Source organism: Erpetoichthys calabaricus, chromosome 2 (assembly GCF_900747795.2).
Source record: "Erpetoichthys calabaricus chromosome 2, fErpCal1.3, whole genome shotgun sequence".
Taxonomy (NCBI): domain Eukaryota; kingdom Metazoa; phylum Chordata; class Cladistia; order Polypteriformes; family Polypteridae; genus Erpetoichthys; species Erpetoichthys calabaricus.
The window spans coordinates 55,215,991-55,239,395 of NC_041395.2; the positions used below are offsets into that span (position 1 = coordinate 55,215,991).

The following is a 23,405-nucleotide window of genomic DNA, read 5'->3' on the forward strand; positions in this document are numbered from 1 at the left end:
GTGACCGCCGCAAGGCTGCATGCTGAGCCCACTATTTTTCTCACTGCTCAACCACGACTGCACCGCCAAGTCTGAGTCCAATATCAGTGTCAACTGTGCAGATGATACAACCATAGTGGGACTCATCAGCAATGTTGATGGCACATCCTACAGAGAGCAGGATAAATATCTGGTGAGGTGGTGTGGTGAAAATAATCTCTCTAAATGTCGATAAGACAAAAGCAATGCTTGTCAATTTCAGTAGAAGATCAGCTGACTATTCACCACTGCTCGCCAATGGCTCTACTGTGGAGAGAGTCAGCAGCAACACATTTCTTGGGATGTATATTTATGATGACCTCTCCTTAACAAACAACGCTAACTTTGTTGTCAAGAAGGCACAACGACGACTCTTTTTTTCTGCAGAGACTGAAGCAAATGGGCTTGCCACAACCCATTTTCACCACCTTTTACACAGGAACTGTGGAGAGCATTCGGACAAACTGAACTACTGTGTGCTATGGGAACAGCAAAGCCCATGAGCGCAAGACTCTGCAGCGTGCAGTGTGGACCGCTGAGAGGATCATAGGAGTTACCCTCTCCTCAATCCAGGACATCTTTCAGACAAACTGTCTGCGTACAGCTTAGGTCATTGTGAAAGATGCCTCTCAACCATCACACGCATTGTTTAAACTCCTGCGGTCAGGTAGATATACCACAGCATTAGAACCAGCAAAGCCAGGTCCTATAATAGTTTCTTTCGTCAAGCTATCAGACTTTTGAACTCCTACATGTCACCTAGTAACATATCCCTATTACATTTCTCCCAACTATGCACTGTCACTTTGCACTCTGCACTTTAATATGAATACTGAGCATTGCTCAAGCTTGATAGTCCTGCATCTTTTGTCTTGTTATATTTTATTGTTGCTTTGGTTTTGGTAATGTTATGGTGTATGTTAAATGTACAGTATGTTGTTTTGCCTATGCATCGGGGTCTGTAAGGAGTGAAATTTTTAATGGCTGTGCTGTTCTGTGATTCCTTATAGTTTAACTTGGATTCCATTAAAAGTAAATTAAACGTCTTTTGCCTGATTAGTTATCTTTTCTTAAAAGTGTGGTACATATCTTACAAATTCTGCCTGGGTATTTAAACTTATGAGCCCAACCGTACAAAAGACACCCCGCTCTGTGAATATCCAGGACAAACCTAGGACATGCTGGAAGGATTATCTTGGGGTTGGCCCAGGAACATCTAGGAACTGAAAAAAATATATCTGTTTTACCTCTAAAAGAAACGGTTAATATATCACAGTGATTATGAAGTAAAGAGACTCCTGAAAAAGATTCTGACATGAAGATTACAATCATATATATGTATTAATAACTGACATTGTTAAGAATAATTGAATTGGATTTCAATTAATACAGTTCATCTAGCAGGTAGCAGTAGTGTAGTTGTATAAATGCCTTAGACTTCAATCATGTTTCTCAATATAGCATAGCTATTAATAATGCCTGGGAGTCCATTACATTTTGTTTTGCCTAGCTGCTATTATAGATTAGAAATAATGAATGTCATAATCAGGCATAGTACTTACATTTATGAGATAATAAAGTGCAAGCTCATTTAACCACAATTAGCTCTACTAAAAAGGCTATATGCCAACTGTCAATTTAATTTGATGTGCTTAATAAAGCTTGGGACTCGGCTCTTACAGAGACTCATGGGCCTTTAACAATGTAGAATTTTCAACAAAAGGCATCAGGCTGAGAATTTTTTTTATTCTATATTGATGTCTCCTTCTGACTTGAAGTAAGCTGTCAATTCCCACAGAGGGAGGCATATAGAATTTTACTTTATGATATTTGATGTAATATTTTGTTGCATTAAAGCTGATACAGTAATGACACATTCATAGCACACTCAATTAGGATGGCTGTCTCTACCCATTTATCCTTCTCAATTTAAGAAATAATGAATGTCATATGCTGACTTTCCAATAGAGATTTTGTTAACCAATACTGGCATAAAGCTCAACCACCACATACTGTAGCTACATCAAAACCAGAGTCATTTCAAGAATATACTATATACCTGATTGCCAGAGTAATATCTTAAATGTAAGGTAAAGGTAAATGATATTCTGTGTAATTAATTAGTGCATACTGAGTGGCATCCTGAAAAAGGAAGATTTTTCATGCCTACTACATTTTATTAAAAAAAAAAAATCTATAAATATTTAAAAAACAATCCATATATTGAACATTGAAAACTAAAAATCAGTGCATTTTTTTTTAACACTGCTCATAGTCATCTCCACAAAAAAAAAATTTAGATGTACCAGGTGTAACAAAAGGCACTATATTGCGCCCAACCCGACACAGATTGGACACGGGAGGCACATATAAAATAAATAAACTTTTTATTTTTCTTCACCTGTGGGGTACGTCTTCTCCGTAAACCCCACAGGCACAACACAGTCCCCAGTGTACAAACACCCAAAGTAAGCACACCACACATCTCTTCTGGCACCACCACTCCTCCCAGGCAACCTTGTCCTCCTCCACCTGACTCTGGCCGCTGAGTGGTGGTCGCTGGCTCCTTTTATGGTCCATCTGGAAGTGCTCTAGGTGCTTGATCACAGAGTTCCAGCTGCACTTCTGGGTGTGACGAATATGCTGCCCATACGGGCTCAGGAGTTCCAGTTACAGCACCCCCTGGCGGTGCCTGCGGGACCCAACAGGGCTGCAACCCAACTCCAATTCCCATGGAGCCCTGCGGGAAATCGAGGCACCGCTCCAACCCAGGGGGGTGGCCATCTAGCGTCCAGGGGGAGGTATTGCACTGTCCAGGGCTGCTCCCCCTGAATATAGAGTGCAGGGGCATCCCGGGTGGGCATGGACCCTGGCCACCTGCCACACAGGATAGTGAAAAGGATGGTTTTCAGTATAATATATAGTTATGAATTAGAGGATGTTCAGCATATGTAATCTGTCATAATAAAGACACAGACTATAATTTTTATTACTGAAAGAAAAACACTGTATCTGGTATGAGATAGTACTATAGCATCAGCAATCTTGCAATCTGTAAACCGACTGCTCACAATTGTTTACACAAACTTTCATGACATACTGGACGAGCTAGGAATTCTAGGAATGAACTTCATTTAGCTCAGTTAAATTCAGTTTATTGCAGTTATAGTGTAAGTCATTAATAGGTATTGGTTGCTAGTTTCACTTCTGCAGAACCATTTAGTAATACTATAATACATGTTACCATGACACTGAAGGCACAAATTAATGAAAAAATAAAATAAAATTTAAAAAAGCAATACAAATTAAAACATATGCAACAATTTTCTATAAAATATAAATATCAAATATAAACATATAATGTATCAGGTAGAACATGTGACAGACAATAAAACTGAATCAGTAGGGAAAACTGATCAATAATACAGAATCTTATGTAATGGAATCTTGGCCTTAGGTCAAGTCAATGAACATGTATAATGGTCTAGGGAAAAACAATAATTCAACTAATGTTGATCAATCAATTATTGGCACTGCTTTAGGGTAGTGAAAACTTTCGGTTTCCCACTTTATTTCCCTACCTTTTTCTGTGGATGGGGCTCCTGGTCATGTAATATTTATAAAGATAATTGAGGCACACTCAATTTACTAATCTTAATAAAATGATTAATAATGATCAAAATAACCAAATAACATGATGATTGCTTATATGTTGACATTAAAGTTTGGACAGAAGACAAATAAGACAAACAACCATATAACACAGAAGAAGCACAGTGTGTGAGAAAGAGAGGGCTTTTGTTAAAATCCAGGTTGAGTCTCTGCTTCTTACATAGCAACATTAAAACCTAACACCACAGGTTTTGACAAACTGTTTATAGGCTTTTTTGATATATACTGGCACAGATAAAACAATTGTACAGTAACAAGTCTTTAAGGAAACGTGATGCTGTGTAAACTGGTGTTGTCACTGGTCTGGGTTTAAGTGAAAAACTTTGCTTATGGTGGAGTGCAATCACTATTTTTGCAAAATGGTCCACAGTCAAAGTTGTGGTGTAGTCTTCCTAAGTTTACTTTTGATGTCAGACTCTTTACGGTACTCAGGGCACCTTTATAGGGAAAATAATGACTTTCTGATGCTGAACTTCACTCATTGCCATGGTGCTTCTTCCAGACTAGGCTCAATCATGCAAAACGTGTATTGGAGAATTAGATCTTAAAATAAATAAACACTCTTCTAGGTATATCTTGGTCTGGAATATTATGTAGAGATGTCAGTTCATCAGCCCTGGCTGATGGAAATTCCTATGTATTCTGATGAAATTCTGAAAGAAAGCTGACCAACTGCTGGCTAACAGTAGAACTGTAAAACATGCACAGTGAATACAAATACCCATCCCTCTGGAAACTACATGGGGATGGGCAACTGGCTTCCTCTGTCAACATCAAGTTGTTCTAGTAGAAAATGACCTGTGTGCCACTGAAAGTCTAGTAAAATGGGGCAACGCTCACCTTATCCTATAATGGCCAACGAGTATAAACTGTTTGTGAGTCTGTTAGTACATCATCAAATAATACTATATTGTTTGCTGGATGGCAGAGATCCGAGTCAATAATAGCAAGTGGTATATTTCCAGGATGGTATAGTATTATATTAGGATGATTTTTTTTAATATAAACACAGTCCAACTGGACAATAATTGACAGCAGCTATCATACTGTAAGAAACACCGAGATGGAAAGACCAAGACACACACTGAATGGATGTTAAACCCAATAATGGGCACGTTTATTCCACAACAAATAATTTAGAGCAGTCTTCTAGCAAAATCAAACTCACAAACATCCTGCAAAAATAATCGTCACTTCACTAGGCAGGTTATTCCATTCTTGCAGTGTTCCTGATCATTGTACAGCATCTCGTGTTGTGTCCCTTTTCCCAGTTACCCCTGTTGTCTTCTGCAAGGCTGTATTTATAAAGCCAACGAAATCCCGACCTGCATTATTGAGCCTTCTCAGACCTCAAAGGCATATGATAAGAAAGTTCCAGGGGTTCCTGGAATGTAGAGATCAGCACACCTGTGAATACTCTGCTACCAATCACCTGCCCATCTTAGAGTGACAATGCTGGCTATTACACTGCCCCCTCCTTTAGCTCCTCGTCCTCAAGGGCAATATAAAGTCTTTGTAACGGGTAGGTAGGTGCATCTGATATGTTGATCTTCTAGGGGTGGTACTAGGTTGTGAAGAAGTATTCCACATATTAGAGGCAGTGCTGTTGTTTGTGGTTTTTGGTGCTAGGTCCATGGTGGGAGGTGACACTGGGGAAGTCCAGGATGTTTCCTCAGATTCCTGTGCATTTTGAGAACATCCTCCTTTAAATATGTGCTAAGCGATCCTGGTATAAAAATACCTTCCCTCCTGGGAAAGGTAACTGCATCCAGTAGACCACTTTCCAATCCTCTTTAGGATCTGGCAAAGGCAAACTCATGGACTGTCCAACTTAGGTGAGAGTCCCTTCTTTCTTTTTGGGCTATAGATCCACACACGACTTAAAGACCTTATTCACTGAGCCTTCTCAATATTAATACTTCTGGGAACTGCTTTTGATGTGACCCTTTTAGGCTCCTTATCCCTAACTTTTGTTCTACCACCAGAACATACAGACAGATATTTTTAAATGAAAAAACTGGAAGAAGAAACATAGTCAAAAAGTCAGGCAATGTTCAATGCCAAGAAAAATCAATAAACAGTGACATCTAACCCTAAACATTAAACAAAAATGCTTAGTGAGAAAAACACATGCAGAAAATTTTCACCAGAAAAAAAGTTTAAAAAAAAAAAAAACAGCATTGACAAGATACAATTTTCAAATCCTATCTGTAACTTCTGACAATCAGGAACTGAACAATGTTGAATTTTATACCTTAGACCTGGTAATGTCACACATCACAACAAGGTTATTATAGTTTTGCCTTTTTATATTAGTTTTTATTTCTGTATTTTTTTCTGACCTTACTTGGAAATTCAGTTTAGTTTTAGTTTTCCTTCATCGTGTATTTTTAGTTTTAGTTTAGTTTTTATTTCACAAAGACATTTCTATTTTATTTTTATATATATTAGTTTCAGTTTTAGTTTTAGTAATTATGGCATGGAGCGCCTACGGAGTTAGTTTTGTGTCACAATCAGACAGAACTGTACACTTAACAGATTTGGATATGTGTTTAATGTTAGTGGAAGCTTACTACACTGCCTGGTTTTCTATCTGTCTTTTGTTTTGTCTGATAAAAATAAGCATAATCAAAACTAGACACTGAATATGAACAATTTTACACAATTTTATAATTTTTAAAATATTTTCTCATGAAAATCACAGGGGCTTACTGAAGAACAGGGCTCTTAGACTTGAATGAGTGTGCAGACCCCACCTAGCTGTATTGAGGGAAGCAAAGAACAGCAAGCATGTAGTGTCAAGGTTAGGGGCAGTGAGTCTTGAATAGACCACCATAAAGGTCAGTAAACCCATAATGAGCAGAGCAAGAGCAAGTAATAGGAATACAGACGGGCACAAAATGATACAGAGGCAGCGTCTAAGATTAAGAACAACATATACATTATCTAAACCTGTTTATCCTGAGTAGGATTGCAGGAAATCTGCAGCCTACCACAGCAGGTTTGGATGCAAGGCAGGAAAAATCCCTGGTATCCCTTATATGTATGATAAGGCTGATGTTAAGAACAAAAAGAATATGATATTTCAACTACCTATTTTGAGAGAGAGTGAAAAACACTGAAAAAAAGAGACAAATATTTTAAAATATAATTCTGCTAATGGATTACTTTCACAATATCAGTTATTCTGAGTTGTGAATACGGAATAAATACAAAAACCCATTAGTATGTGTAGTCTTTCATCACTTATCAGATGTTAAAGCAAAAGTGATTGGTCAGCAACAATATGTTGATCTTGTATGATGACCTAGTTAGTCTCTCGATCAGTGCTGTTTTATTTTCAAAAACTGGGAGTGCTCTCTCCTCAACTTTCTTGTATACTCAGATATGGGAATGGATCTTTGAGGAGTAAACCGCAAGACAATGATTATATTTTTATATTATGTACATTAAGGAACCATCAACAACAAATCAAATTAATAATATATTGAACAATTATTGTAAAAGTAAAGTTGAACAAACCGGACTCTGCAGCTGTATAAAAAAAAAAAAAAAAAAAAAAAAAAAAAGAGTATGTGTTCAGGTAAAGTACCACTTCTGGGTGATGGATTTGGCCCAAAAGTTAATACAGATCTATAATTGTGGTGTAACAACCACATGCCGAATTTCATCCATCTATCTAGTTGTGTTTTTGAGTTATCGTGTTTACACACACAGACACACACATTTGACCGGTGTGTGCATACACACACAGTTCCAAAAAACAGTATTGTTGGACACTGGTTAGTCTATAACGTCAAGATTCATCAAAATATCGAGGTTGAATTTTTTCATGATTACTATACTTTCTCTATATTTCGTATATGAGAAAGTAAAAACGAATTCTCCTGTGCGAAGTGGCAGGTGAATTGCTGTCAACAAAAAGCAGACACCTGAGAAATAAACTGAAACGTTACTCACTCGTGATTTTTCTGTCCATATGGTAAATGTTTTGTTGACCAGCACATTCTGATTTCAGCCGTTTGAATTATATCTTGATATACAACAAGCGCAAAAAAAGGCGCCACGCAAATCGCTTTCTATTTCTCACGCTTTACGCACCCGCAATCAGTTTGCTCTGTTACCGCAAATGCTGTGTGAACAGCCGTCCTCCGTTACCAGCCACCGTTCACTGGATGAATATATGCAGGCGGCTCGTGGTGGATGACTTTCTGTTTTAGAGAAAACTTACAAGGGTTAAAGACTAACGGCAAGAATATGCATTCAAAAACGAAAACTAAAAAAATATTTTAGTAAATTATTATTTTATTTCAGTTAGTCTTTCCAGCTACTTTAATAGTTTTGTTTAGTTTTAGTTTTTAATTTCGGTTTTGTTAATTATTTTATTTCAGTTTACGAAAATGTTTTTTTAATAATAGTTTCAGTTTTGATTGTAGTTTTCGTTAACTATAATAACCTTGCATCACAAACTTCCATTTGACCTTGCCTGAGAAACGCATAATAACCGTCAACAAAAATTCCTCAATAATTTGTAATCTGTATACCTGCATTGTCATCACTCTTTAATTTAATATTGTTTTTTATTAGTATGCTGCTGCTGGAGTATGTGAATTTCCCTTTGGGATTAATATACTGTAGTATCTATCTATCTATCTATCTATTAATATGGTGGTGCCCAATGGGAAACAAAAAGGTGTCATGAGAGAAAACAAAAACAACTTTAACACTATGAAAATTAAACTAAAACAAAAAAAATGTCAGAAATAAATACCTTGAGCTTCAAAATCCTACACTGTATGTAGATCCTTTAATAACAACCCATGGAAAACCAAGAAAATATATAATAAAGCAGCTGATCATAACACCTATCACCTCAGAGTTATCAGAGTCACCATCCAGCTCTGCAAAGTCTTGAGAAGAGTTGAAAACCTCAAAATCTGTGGTTGTTGGCCCCAGACAGTGTTCACCTCTTGCACTGCACTTACATCTGACTTTGACCTATTTGTTTCTAACTTTCTGATCAGGGGTCTCTTCCCATGCCAATATGGGGGTGCACACTATCTCCCTAAATAACAACTGGTCATGATCTGCTAATTCGTTACTACAACATTGGCTAACCACCACCTCCTTAAGTTCAGTGACCTAGACTGGAAAGTGCTGGGTCCACTGGCAGCTCCTCCAGATGCAGGGCTCCTAGGAACTTACCTTGCCAAAGCCAGCTTTCAAAAAATCAAACATCACATAGGACTTATATTGGTCTCAAAATAAAAATTTGCACAAGTGACTATTGAGCCATTTTAGTATTAAATGTAAACTACATATACGCTTAACTGCAGTGTCTGTTTTGATACTTTCTGGCCTTCTCTAAGCTCCTGTATTTACTGTTTAAGATGTTCTCACTACTACATGCTATCTTCCCTCTGCTGCTGGCACACTTCAAGATCACGCAAGAACAAGTTTTTAACTCTTACCAGACTTTCCCTTAAGCCTGTTTGTTTCCCTAATAAACTATTTTTGCTGCTTACTTTTTTCTAACCCAACTAAACTATTAACGCTATAACTGCTTAAATTCTCTAATTTTTAAATGCAATTTTTACTCTCGCCTTCCACCTAGCATTAAGGCTCATTGGCTTGTGAACAAAGTACCTGAGTTAACTAGTATTCCTTTATTTTCCTTCTTTACTGGAAACCCACTCATGTATTTACTATTAACAGATACAAGCTCATCTAATTATTTACTTACTGCCCCCTCTGCTACTGTCCTACTTCTGATCTACACTAACACTGTCTCTGCCATTACTTCACTTGTGCATGCTGCTGACATACACAAACGCCCTTCCCTCACAGCATGTCCTTTCTCGGGGCAGTTAAAAACAAACTTTTACAAGGAAAAAATTCTATAAAAAGTGCTAACTGCTCCCTTAGTGCCAGCTAAAAACAAAGTATTATAAGCAAACGCTATACTTAAATCAAGTTTCACACACAATGCACAGCACCTAAATCGCAGTACAATCCAAAAGCAAGAATCAGCATGCAGCAGACACCCTGTATGTCAGCAAAGCTCCAAGGACATATCTGAGGGGCAAACTAATCTCTTACATAAAAATAAATTGCAAACAAGAAGGGTTATAGAATTAATCAAAGATAACTATTTAAGAACACCCACCACTGAGCTCTACAAAAATTTGTTTGGCTTTGCAATCAGAATTCAATGTATTAACTACAACAGAAGAGGAGCAACTATTATTTAAATCATGACAATCTTATTACAAACATAAAGGAAAAGATGAAAAGATGCCAGCTAATCAAATGCATAAAAATGAATTTCAGTACACTGTTGCAGAAATAAACATTGCAGTCAGAAGCATACTGTATTTACTGACCATAGAGAATAAATAACACATTTATAGAATACTACAAGATGCCTCCCTTATTGGAATGTAAAGAAAATTAAGCTAAAGGACAGATTTTCGTTTTAGCAAAACAGAAATGCCACAGCCCAAGACAACATGTTTAGACAAACTGTATATAACTTTAATCCTTTGAAGATACTATTAAATCTCTAAAAAGAGGAAAAGCTGCAAGCCCAGCCAGCTATTTGACTGAATTTTATACATAAATCTCTGTTAAATTAGGCCTGTTAATGCTAGCAACATTTATGGAAGCTAGAAGTGAGACGTTTGAACCTAAAACACTACACCTTCTGTTTCTCTCCACACTAAAACAATTATGATACACTTCTGACAGGACAGACTACCTGTTGAATAAAAATGATAAGATTGTAACCAAGGCCCTGGCACACAGAATAAAGGTGTTTTTTCACAATATTTCCTAAGATCAAAGATGACTTTTTTAAAAGCAGACAATTATTTCCAAATCTTCAGTGTATAGAATAATACATAGCTCAGCAGCAACTGAGCTCCCTGTGCTCTTGCTATTTGTAGATGCAAAAAAGCCTCTGATTGAGCTGAATTGTGCTATTTACCATATTACTACATTTGGGTTTATGCCAAATGTATGTGCATTGAATAAACTATTACACTCAAGCACTGCTGCTTCAGTTTCTGAAAATTATATAAATTCTGAGTACTTCACTTTAAAATACAAGTCAAACATGGTTGTATCCTCTCAATAATTTTTTTGCCAAAAAAAATTGCAAAAAAAGTATTTGTTAACCTGAATACTTAGTACTTTATAATACTGACCCCCATTGACAACTTCTGTATGTCCTAAATGTACTGGATAATTACCATTCAATTTCAACATTCAATAAAGATTTGAATAAGAACATATTATTTCCTGTGAACAACCTTGCACATGAGATTAAATATGATCAGTTTTGTAGACCTGTTGAAATACTGTTTATATACTTAGAAAATGATTGAAATTACACTTTAGGAAATTCACAGCAAATGTTAAAGAAGACCTTATTTTCTAGTCAAATGTTCACTTTAAATTAACCAGGAAAACTTACAATGTTAAAATAATACTCTCCGTAATTATATCATTTCAGTGTACTGTAATATATAGTACATTAATAAATGCTGCTACAAAACACTGAATTCAACTGAAACTTTTTTCATTTGGAAGACAAAGAAGCAGGGTCAGGTCAGGTTGGGGAGCATACACTGGTACAGCGTGTTGCCGCACCCACCACACAACAAAAAAGCTTGGGATCCTGGTTGGCAAACCCCCAGGCAGACAAACAGTCCAGTCCCACCCTCCGGAAATAACCCTCTATCTACCACAGCCAGGTAATGTGCCTCTTTCGGGACTCTGTGAGCAACCGCTCAACAGACACAAAGTCAAATAAGCAGTACCCAAGGATTCTCTGAAGAGAAACAGTACTAAAGGAGTCCAGTCTTCGTCTCAGGTCACTGGACAGCGTCCGTGTCTTGTAACCACATAGGAAAGCAAGAAGCAACAGGACTCTAAAGACTTGGACCTTCGTCCTTTTGCATAGATATCAGGAGCGCCACTCATCCATTTCCAGCAACCTCATGACTCCCCATGCTCTCCCAATCAGTCTACTGAATTCATAGGAAGTGTCATGAAAGACATGAATGTCACTGCCTAGGTAAGTAAACCTCTCGACAAGGCTGACACTCTCTCCGCAGATATACACACTTAGGCTGTGTCTAAGAGGTCATTAAAGGCCTGGTTCATGGTTATTATCCAGGACACTCGCAAGCCCAGACACTCAGACTCCTTGTTCAGTCTCTCAAGAGCCCTGATCAGAGCCTCCATTGACACTGCCGAGATCACAGCATAGTCAGCAAAGTCAAGATCAGTGAATCTTTGTTCACCAACAGATGCTCCACAGCTGCTGCACCCCACAACCTTGCCCAATACCCAGTCCATGCAAGCATTGAACAGAGTAGGAGCAAGAAAATACCCCTGATGAATCCCAGACTCAACTGGGAAAAACGCAGAGAGTTCTGTCTCCACTCTGCACAGCACTGACAGTCTCCAGCAACCTTGAAGGGATCCCGCAACGTCTCAAAGAAACAACAGATAAAAATCAGAATTCTTTAAAGATCACATCAGAGTGTGGCAGGTACTACCTAACTTTCTATTCTACTACTGTGTTAAGAATATTCATATTATAATGGAGGGTATTCGGGGGGCGAACACACACTAAGCAGATGTTCAGCAATATGGAAATAATGCTTCAGACATTTTACACCTGAGATATGAAAAACTTACAACAAAATCAAAGAAATCCTTCATGCCTAACACACAAAACACTCAACCTATGAAGAAAGCTCAGTATTGGCACCTTTCAATAGTAAAGCTGCATTCTCTGAACAACTGTGCCACAAATATAATCTGTAATTAACACATTTCATTTACTATAAGCAAGTTATGGACTTTGCTAAAACAACTCTCCTGAACTTTCTTCATTATTAGTATCAGGTGTAGATATCATACATTTTAGCTCCTATAAAGATTCAGGGAATATCTCTAAGTTATACTGATACTTTCAAAAGACTGCAATATTACACAATCTAAGAAAAACTGGAAACAAGTGAGTGAATTAATGAATGGAAGTCAGCTCTTAATAAAAAATACATTTCTTTTCCATCTCTGCAAAACGTGGTTTAATCCAAGTCAAATGATACATAGTGCATATATACATCTGGACTCAACTCAGATTACTCAAAATGTACCCACCCAAAGCACTCAAAATTTACCCAGGATTAATTGTGAGAGTGATGTGGGTGGGCACTATTTCATGGAGTTAAATATTCTAGGTGTGTCCCCTATTCAGAGCTTATTAGAACAAAATCATTGTTAATACAGTCATCCCTCCTTATCCCATTCTAATCTGTTCCTGAAAATAAGTTGGAAAATGACAAGTCCAATACTAAAAATATTATTTCCCATTATAACAGGGAAAGACAATAATACATTCTCAACCCATCAAAAAACCAATAAACCAGTTGTGAAGAGATTAAGAACTGTTAAAATCTATCAGCATAAATATTTGTATAGATTGTCTTTATTTGTGTAATTGTCTTTTTAAGTTTAATTTTATACTTTTATTAAGCCAATCTATCAGACAAAAATTTTGCATGCAGGTAGCCCCTGAAATTCCAAAGCAGGAACTGACTGGCTGGCTTGGGGAATACAGCTGCTAGGACACTAATAGGCCAAAAACTAGACTGCAAAGATCTAGAGGGCTTTGTATCATGTACTTGTAACCAGTTACATAAGATTTGTTTGTGTGAGCTTCAAATATGAAATACAGAGACTGTTTACATTAAAAGAGCCCAGGAAGCCTGGACTGGATGAGACAAATAAATTTATGACACTGGAAGAGAAACAGGTTTAAAAAGCCAGTTTATGACTTAATTACCTGAATATGCTTTCTTCAAGTTTATGTTAAGCTACATTTGAGCATCTTTAAAACTGGAGAAAATGCCAGGAATGAGCATGGCCTAGACTGGACATGGTGTCCTGAGCGGTTTCATTGGTGAATGCATCCCCACACTGATTGAAGAAAGCCATAGGATTCCTCTAAATTAACAGTGATGCAGAAGCGTATTCTCTTTCCCTCTGCTATTTTCCATCCTGAAGAGAGGCCATTTCTTCTACCCTATATAGACAGCAGGGCCACAACACATCAGACCAGTGACTTAACTGAACACTGAGACACATAGCCACCTTGTAATCTACAGCAAACATTTTAGCTGCTTAACATGAACTAGGTCATATTATTTTAATTAATATTATGATGATTTTGCCAACATTTGTACTCCTCTTTATATTTATAATAAATATATTTATGATATAAATAAATGTGCAACTTTTTCTCCTGCCTCGTTTAATGTTCCTTCTTGTTGCCTGAGGTCATACATATAAAAGGTGGTGTAACATATGAGGGATGTAGCAGGGAATGGGGTAAAATAGGAATCTACCATGTGTGGGAAACAGCCCGGACACAGACAGGCAGACACCAATGGTTCAAAACCACACACACGTTTATTATACATTTTCACTATATACAATTATGACGCACAACCCAGTGCCCCTGCACCAGACACCCTCAAGTCCAGGCCTCTCAAAGTGCCTCTCTCTCCGACCGCCTCCACTCCTCTCCTCCGAGCTCTGTCCTCTTCCACCCAATTCTAGCTAATGAATGGATGGAGGCGGACCCTATGACGCTGCCCTAGATATGCTCCAGGTGCCCCTTGATGAACTTCCGCCGGCACTTGCCGGCTGAGCACCCGGAAGCACTCCAGGTGTCCCTGGTAATCCTTCCGCCAGCAGCTCCGGGTGTGACGGAAGTGCTGACGTCCAAGGCTTTTCAGGCATCTGGGCGCCCCCTGACGGTGACCACAGGCCCCTATAGGGTTGAGCTTCCATGCTCTGTTCCCGTGGTCCCCCTACCAACCAGGGGCGGCTGCCCCCTCGTGGTCCGGAGGAGGCGTAAAGCCTCTTCCAGTCCTTCCAGGCGTCCCGTATAGGTACCATCCCCAGCCATTTGCCAAACATGACAAAACACAACAAAACACCAATGTCTCCAAATATCACTGAAACACTCTTAACCACCAAGCCTTGATCTTTTCCATTCTAAAAAAAAAAACAAGCTTAATCTTCAATTACCTAATTAAGAAACTGTTAATGAGGTCTTTAAAGGAAATGCATCTGTACGTTAGTCTATGTTCAAGAAACATGAGTGAGAAACTTGGTCTATACCACTCTTGTACAGACAGAAGGCTCGCCTTCCAGGCTGACCAGAATGGTGGCCATGTCTAACAGCAAAAGGACAAAAAAAAGGGTGTGGAGCTACATGTGAAAAATAACATTCAGGCCCATAAATTCAAGATAGAAACAGGGAACATGTCAGAATCGCTCTGAGAAAGAAAGAAAGAAAGAAAGAAAGAAAGAAAGAAAGAAAGAAAGAAAGAAAGAAAGAAAGAAAGAAAGAAAGAAAGAAAGAAAGAAAGAAAGAAAGAAAGAAAGAAAGAAAGAAAGGTGTGGTTACAGGCCGCTGCATTCTGATATTTCATGCAATATTACTTGATCAAAAAAGACACATGTGCAATAAAGAGGAAGTAGTAATAATGGATGATTTTAACATTATTTGGGAAGACACAATGATGTTCAAATACTGCTGCAGCAAGCCTAATTTAGCCGATTAAACAGATTCTATGGCAGGATCACATAGTTTCAAACACGAACATCTACTCCCAACAGCAAATGACATGCAGCAGGCTGTGGCAGTGTGTTGGCTGAAAGCAAATTTGCCAAAGAATCTGTGGTAGTAAATGATTTCCAGACACAAAAAAGAAGAGTGACGATGCAAAAAGAAATATCATTTTAGTAAAATAAACTCTGCATATTACATAGCAAAGGAAGAACAGAAATGAAGCCACTTATTTTGTTGCAAAAGAAAATAGTCTGGACATTTCCCCAATATAGGACAAAGATGTTCACTGTGCTGAATTAATTTCAAACATTGCTGAAGATCTAAAAAAAAAAAAGAAAATAATAAAGTCATGAGGGTGCTAAAGACTCTTACGGGGTGGTATACTGCGGTGGTCAGATATTTGCATGATGCTTGCCAGTAAATGGCCGCTTTCACAGAAAAGAAAAAAAAAATTTGTAACTCAAACTACATGTTTAACTTTGAATTGTTGGTTGAATGTGATTATAAAAGCATAAGCCACTTTAGTTAGCAAGTTTAATTAAGTTAAACAATTGAAAACATTTGTGTTTTTAAGAAAATTGGTTGTGTGTGCTATTAAGTTTTATTTTTTTTATTAATGTTTACTTTAAATTAATTATATTAATGTTTTATAAAACCTAATATTTTGTTAAAAATATCTACTGTAGTTTAGTTTTTAAAAAATACTTTTCTGAAAATTTTATACAAACCTGTTTTTTGGTGAAAAGCTTTATGCACTTACTTCATAAAATTTCAAATTAAAATAATAAGTCTTAAATTTTCTTTTACATTCCAACAAATTGATTATCAAAATAATATTTAGTTGCAGCCCTATTTGCATTTAAAAAGGTAAAAAAAATAAGTCAAGTTACATCATGAAAACTGTTGAATATACATAAATCAAGGGACGTTATGCTGAGACTATACAAGGGTTGTCAAAGGTATCAAAATACTGATAATATTGATTGAAATAATTTCAATATTGTTTCAATATTCATTTTTCATGATATCAATTCTACAGCCTACGTTAGAAAATACACTTTTAACTCATTCTGCCTTTTCACAGCTGACCCTCACATATACCAATGAGCATAACTAGATTCTCGGCACTGTTTCATATAGTATCTTATTTCCAAATTATGGAAACATTAATCAGTATAAGCCTGTAAAATGTGGTGTCGTCTTTCTACAGGTCAAAAAGCTCTTTGTAGCCAGTAAACATTTAACACATTAAGACAGGGGTCTGCAGTAATTTTTCTCTGGGGGACAGTTTTATTCTGCACGGTTTATTAAGAGGCAACATTTTTTAGCACTAAGACTCCATTGCACCTTTGAAGTGAAGTGTAATGCTCTAGAGGAGACTGTATTAAGGATATAATTCAGGTCTTCAAAATTCTCAAAGGCATTGATAAGATAGATCTGTCTAAATTCTTTCACCTTAATGATGACTTATGCACTCAAGGACACCAGAGAAAATTGAGAGGAAATCCAAAATTTAAAGTGTTGTGGGAATATGGAAAAAACTACTAAATCATGTAGATGAATCAGAAACTTTGATAACTTTTAAGAGGTATCTGGATATGACCTTGGGACAGCTTAGCTATTAGCTAAACAAAGAAGCTTTAACAACTGAAGGATCTCTTTTCATTAGTTAAATTCCTTAAGTTCTAATGCTTTAAAATGTGGCTCTGAAATTTATGTTAAAGAAAAAGTAAGAAACTGTACCATGTTTTCAACTGCTTTCCCTTTTTTTGCATCTTTTTTGAAGCCATTTTCAAAATAAAAATATTTAGTAATAAGTGTAGGCATTGAACAAGCACATCATGGTGAACAAAAGCATGTGAATAGTAGCAGGGGGCTCAAACCTTAAAGGTGTCAACCACAGAATGATTGTTTACACAAGAAAACTTTTTTTTTTTCCAGAGGCATATCAAATGAAATGTGTCTTACAGCAAACATATGGTCTGGATCTCTGCCTAAAAACCAAGAACCCATTAAATGGAAAAATCAGATAAAGACAAATAGAATAAAAAGGGTTGACTTCATATAAAAACATTATTGGGATCAGAATTACCCCTACTTTATTCCAGCAACACTGTTTGGAGTTTTACCCAATGGGACACCTAATTAATGAAAAATGTAGCGTGATAGGTTATAGCTCACTGCTGGCATGACTTATTTTCTTACTCCAAAGAATCTTAACCAAGTTGCCATAAAACAATGAGAAAAGTTAGTTTTATTTCAATTAAAACTAGAAAAAAATTAAATGAATTTTAAAGAAAGCATATAAGATTTCTTTAGAGTGTGACTGTCACATATGAAAGTTGCCTTCAAATAACTGAGCATGCTGAGGCACTGCTGACCTTTTGAATACTACAGCATGATGGATGACCACAAAATTAGGCTTCCATCTGTATATCTGAGCTCTATGGGTGGGTAAGGGGTGGGGTGTGTGACCTGTTTTAATAAGATGTAGTACTGAATACTGCAATATAATGTACTCATTGAAAAGTAATCCTCAAAATAAATAAATACAGTTGGCAAGTCTGGTCTTGGAGAAGGCACATCAATTTAACTTTACACAAAAATTTAATTCAGAGACAGGCAGAAAAAAGTGTACACTGCCCAAGAGTAGAATTTAAAGAAAGTACAAAAAAGTGATGCAAAAGCACAAAAGTGTACGAGAAAAGGCAAAACAAAACAAATACTGACTAGAGTCTGATGTGAAACAAGAACATATTGCATGGCTTCTTGTGTGAAAATTTAAGATATTTAGAAAGAACAACATTTGGGTAGGAGTTAATAAAATAAATGTATTATTTGTAAAATAAGAAATATTTTAATAAATAAAAATAGTAGTGTTTTAAATATATTGCAGGTGACAAAAAGGAAAATGCACAAGTGTGAGAAAAATTCCAAAGACAGATATGGCTTATCAAATTAAGTAAGGTAAAATAAATAAGGCCTTTTTATTCATTTCATATTTTTCTAATCATCCATTCTTGTGTCAAGGTTTGCTGTGTAAATGTATAATGAAGGAAGGTGGAGAACTGAAAGAAAACAAAATAAAAATATCAAAAAAGCATCCTGCTGATTTACATTAACAACATTCTTAATGTTGCAGTATAGCGTAGTTTGCAAAGTAGCTGCACTTTAACCCTTAACTACTCGCACCATTTCTCATTTCACAAGCACCCGTGCAGTGTACTTTATACACCAGTGTTAAAATTACTATTTATATGCACACTGTAAGGCTGTAATATAAAATATTACAACAATTTTTAATTGTACATCTTTTTAATGTGACCTTCCCATGGGCTCACCACCTATGGGAGGGGCCAAGGAGGTTGGGTGCAGTGTGAGTTGGGTGGTGGCCGAAGGCGGGGACCTTGGCGGTCCGATCCTCGGCTACAGAAGCTGGCTCTGCTTAGAGAGTCAGATGGGGGGGAGGGGTGATGTTAGAGCGGGTGAGCTCATTCAGTGCTACAGGAACAACGCACGTTGATCTTTTTTCTTCTTTCAGTACATGTGCCTTCCCTGTTTATTTATATATCTCTGCCTGTCTGTCTCCCTATTACGCAGTGCTCGTCTGTCTGTGTGTTATGGATCTTAAAAATAACAGTTATAAGGACAGTTGTTCCTGTTAATTGCAGTCTCAATTGCTAAAAAAATATTTTAAAAGGAGCATCCCACATGAAAATATAACGATCTCATTAACTGACAGTGCATACCAATTTGTAAATTTTATGTCCGTTTGAGGTTAAAAAGAAAAAAAAAAAAAAGCAACATTTTATCCCTAGCGGGGAATCGAACTCAGGTCTGAAAGGCGACAGAGCTGTTGTGCTGTAAGAGGCAAATCTTAACGCGCTACGCCACAGAGGCTGTTGTATTGTACTTGAAGCTTTTGTAAAAGTGTTTATTTGATCTTTGGAACTCGGGCTTTACACATTCTATAGTTTATGCCTACTACATTTTGTAACATTTATTACTAAAATATGACAAAGTTTCTGTTTTAACAATGTGTTTACACAGATTACTTTAGAATAATGATCTCTTATTTCCACTGTAAAACTCCACTTCACTCTCACATAATCAATCAAGGCGTGAGCTGGGAAAACTTCGCTCACGTTCTAAGTCGGTGGGGGGATGGAATAGCCAGCTGCTGGCAGCTTGTCTTTTATCAGCACATTTAGAGGACAAAGGATGCTGGCGGAGAGGTGTGAATGGATTTAAGAAGCGATTTAAGGTGGGCCGGATATACGAGTTTTTTCGTAGGCTCTGGTAATTCTAGTGTTAAAGGCCAAAAGTCCATGTGACCATCATCATCAAGTCCTTCCATGAGAACCCTGAATACAATGTGGACTGATCATTTATGTTAGGTAGAATGCCTAGACGGGGCTGGGCGGTCTCATGGCCTGGAACCCCTGCAGATTTTATTTTTTTTCCAGCCGTCTGGAGTTTTTGTTTGTTTTTTCTGTCCTCCCTGGCCATCGGACCTTACTTTTATTCTATGTTAATTAGTTTTCTCTGATTGTAATTCTTACTTTGTATTTTTTCTCTTTCTTCATCATGTAACGCACTTTGAGCTACATTATTTGTATCAAAATGTGCTATATAAATAAATGTTGTTGTTGTTGTTAAAGGACACAGTTATACTGAAAGTGTTATCTTTTGCTTCTGCTTCTATATAATAGTGGGGGTGAATGCAAAAACGCAATGCTAAAAGGAAGAAAAGAAGATTAGATCTGAATATACAAATCCAGCTGTTCTTTTTGACATCACGATAAACAAAACTATTACTACTTTCTCTTGCTTTCAAAATGAGGAGTCTTCTCCTACCAAACACAAACATTTTTTGTACATTTTGTAGCCAAGATTTATTTAAATCTTGTAAATCCTCATTTTGTTTTAAACTGATGTTGGGGCTAAGTGAACAAGAATCTACAATATACAAAACAAACTTAGGAGTGACACACTACATATACATCGGGTGTGGTGTAGCAGAATAAAAATACTATGAAAATATTGTAAGTGAATAAACTTTTTGACTAGACGATTGAAATAAGAGACATCATTATAGGTCACCTCACTCTTCTCTTCAGTGTAACTGATACTGTAATTAAAACACTTAAAAAAAAAAAAAAAAAAAAAAGGAAATAAAATATATTTCAAAGCTTGGAATACAATGTGTATTATCATACCGCCAGTTTCAGGATCATGGTAATTGGGATCAAGGCCTCTTTCAAGCATCTTGATAATTTTATCCATCTGGTGATGTTGGATGTGATCCATAAATTTCCGTAAGTTGGCCTAAAAGATCAAAACAGAAAACAATTTAGTTGTGAGTTACCTGAAGGATGACAAAAGCTTTTTGACTGAGAGCATTTATTCCTGCTGTGTTTAATGCTGTTCTTCTAAAGAAAAGTCTTTCCTTTCATTCTGCTTAAATCAGATGAAAGGATAGGTTGACTCAGGAAAACACCAAAGAGTATGTCAAAAAGGTAAACTGTTACTTTACGCAATACTTTGACCTTCACATGTTACCTTATTTCACAGGAGTCTGCAAATAGAAACACACTTATACAATGAAGGGTAATTTAACTCTTTTAAATATAATATACAGATTATGTCCAGCACCAGCAGAAGTCTTATATTGTTAATTTTTTCATAGTAAGTACAGATGAGAAAAATATGTCTTTAATTGTATGTCTTCACGATATGTCATTGTCACAATGCAGACACAGTAGCTTGGCCACATGGAACATGGTATAATGGAAATAAAAGGTAATGGTTTTTAAGAAAAATTAATGCAATTAAAACACAATTAATATAATGCCACAAAATAATTTTGAAATCATTTTTTACAAATCTAATAAAAATCAAATGTCTGTAACATATCAAATGTCCATGATTTTAAAAACTACAAAACCATTTTCACATAGAAAATATAGACAAAATGAAAGCACTGTAATATTAGATAGTTAACTGACAAATAAGTTACGTTAATATTATTGGGATTTTCAGATTTGTTTATTGTAAATAAATTAGAAATTTTAGCAGAAAAAATAAAACTAGATTTTGTAAGTAATATGTAAATGAACAATTCTCAAGTAAAGTGACTTTTATAACTTGAGGTAAGAATATGAGTGAACCAGCAGTAATTTAAATATTAAGTGGCAGCTGCTATATAAATAAGCATAAGAAATAAATGCTATTTGTGAGATTGATGGGCTACCATAATTACTACTGCTTTACCTGTTAGTGGTTATGATATAAGCCTTTCTTTTATTGTTCCTGGATAATCAGATTTTTTTATTGTTTAAGATAGATCAGTAAATACATAGTAAACTCTGCCGTTTGTTTTTTCCCCCTATACTGCTGTCCATGTTTTGCAGATTTACACTTTATCTGGGTACATTATCTTAGAATCGATTGTAAGTGTGTTGAATAGCCCATAGGCAATAGTTGGAATATCTCAAGCACCGAGCTGAACAATGTACTAACTTGGGATGCTGATGATTTAAATATCACTAAGGCTTTGATTCTGACCCTTACTGTGTTCCAATCTTTTCACTGTACTTCCATTCCTTTATTTGAACATTAAAACATTTCTGGAACTCTATGTATCTATCTATCTAGCCACAAATGTATCTGCTTGAATTTGCAAGTTGTATGTATTGTACCCTAGTTCACAACATTTCACTATATTTTTTTCAAATTCTTGAATGTAAAAAAACTGAATGTTGCTGAATTACTTTTATTTTTTCTTCCAAGTGCTGTTGGGTAACAAAAAAGTATGAAGTTGCTGCCCCAAAGCACATTTATTCAGTTTTCTATTGGTTATCACATTGTTTAGTATGAATGTGTCATCCAAGTTAGAACAAAATCATACTAGTATAGAGTTTACCCCTCTAACCACTTGTGAAATCCTGAGTTGGTGAAAGCAAAACCTGTGAGTTACATGCACAAAAGAATCAGATGAAACTAATTTAAAGAGAACACTTCTAATTTCCTTTTAAAAACAGAACTTCACTTGAATTTATTATGTAGTTGCTGTATACTTCCAAATACTTAAGGATGCACAGGCATATATCTTGCTAAAATATGGTGAGAAAATTATTATTTTATTCAATACCATTCTTCAATGAATACTGTTCCAATGCACTTTATAAGTTAATGGCAATTAGAGATGGGCAAAATTAATGACATGCTACCTATTAAACACTTTTTACAAATTAAAAGCATTTGCATTTAAAACTAATTTAAAAAGTATGATTCCCAACATAACCTACTCATGTACAGTAATCAAAGTAATTGTGATATGTTACTTTCCACCACTGCCTTGAAGTCACATTGAGGCAACCTTCTTAGCTACCGGATCAAATTCCAAATGACACCCAGCAGGAAATGTATGTGAGTATTCCCGCTCCTGCCTAGTTCTCTCTCACAGGGCAAATACAATGTAGGATGAAAACCACCATTGATCAGGCAGTCTGGTTTCAAAGACAACTCTGCATAAGTTCCAGCTCCTTCATCTCCAGTGAATTTGCTTTCCACATTCCAAGACCCTGTTTCTGTTGTCATGGTTTAGCATGCCTAGTCCTCCACTCTTATCTGGTGTAGCAGATATAGCGTTTGTCCACCTCTTGAACCCTCAGGTACCACTCTTGAGACCAGGTGAAAGTACAACTAATATTATTTTTATTATTGTACAGTGCACAAAGCACTACACACACCACACTCATATACTACAATAAACTCTTCCAACAAACAATCCTCCACTCCCAGACACTTCGCCCTCCTACCTCCCAGCTCAGCTCAATGTTCTGGGCTTCCCAGAGTCCTTTTATAGCTCCTGACCCGGAAGTGGTTCCAAGCACAACCCACAAGTCCATTTCCCTCCGGGTCAGGGCAAACAGTCCCCTTCTTCATCCCGGGAGCACGTCGCTTCCTCCAGTCACGTGACTGACACGCACTCCCGGGTTATAGGGCATGCAAGAGCCCACTAGCCCCCCTACAGCGACTCCTGGCGGCCCCCAAG

At 36.7% G+C, this 23,405-nt stretch overlaps 1 protein-coding gene across 1 annotated transcript in view; it reads right to left on the reverse strand.

Moving 5' to 3' along the window:
* The window catches only part of shank2b (SH3 and multiple ankyrin repeat domains 2b), a 971,122-nt gene that overhangs the window by 728,268 nt on the left and 219,449 nt on the right, over window positions 1-23,405 (reverse strand). The window contains exon 7 of the mRNA XM_028793812.2: window positions 20,566-20,674. Coding sequence (XP_028649645.1) covers window positions 20,566-20,674 — 109 coding nt within the window. The remainder of the gene's footprint in view (window positions 1-20,565; window positions 20,675-23,405) is intronic.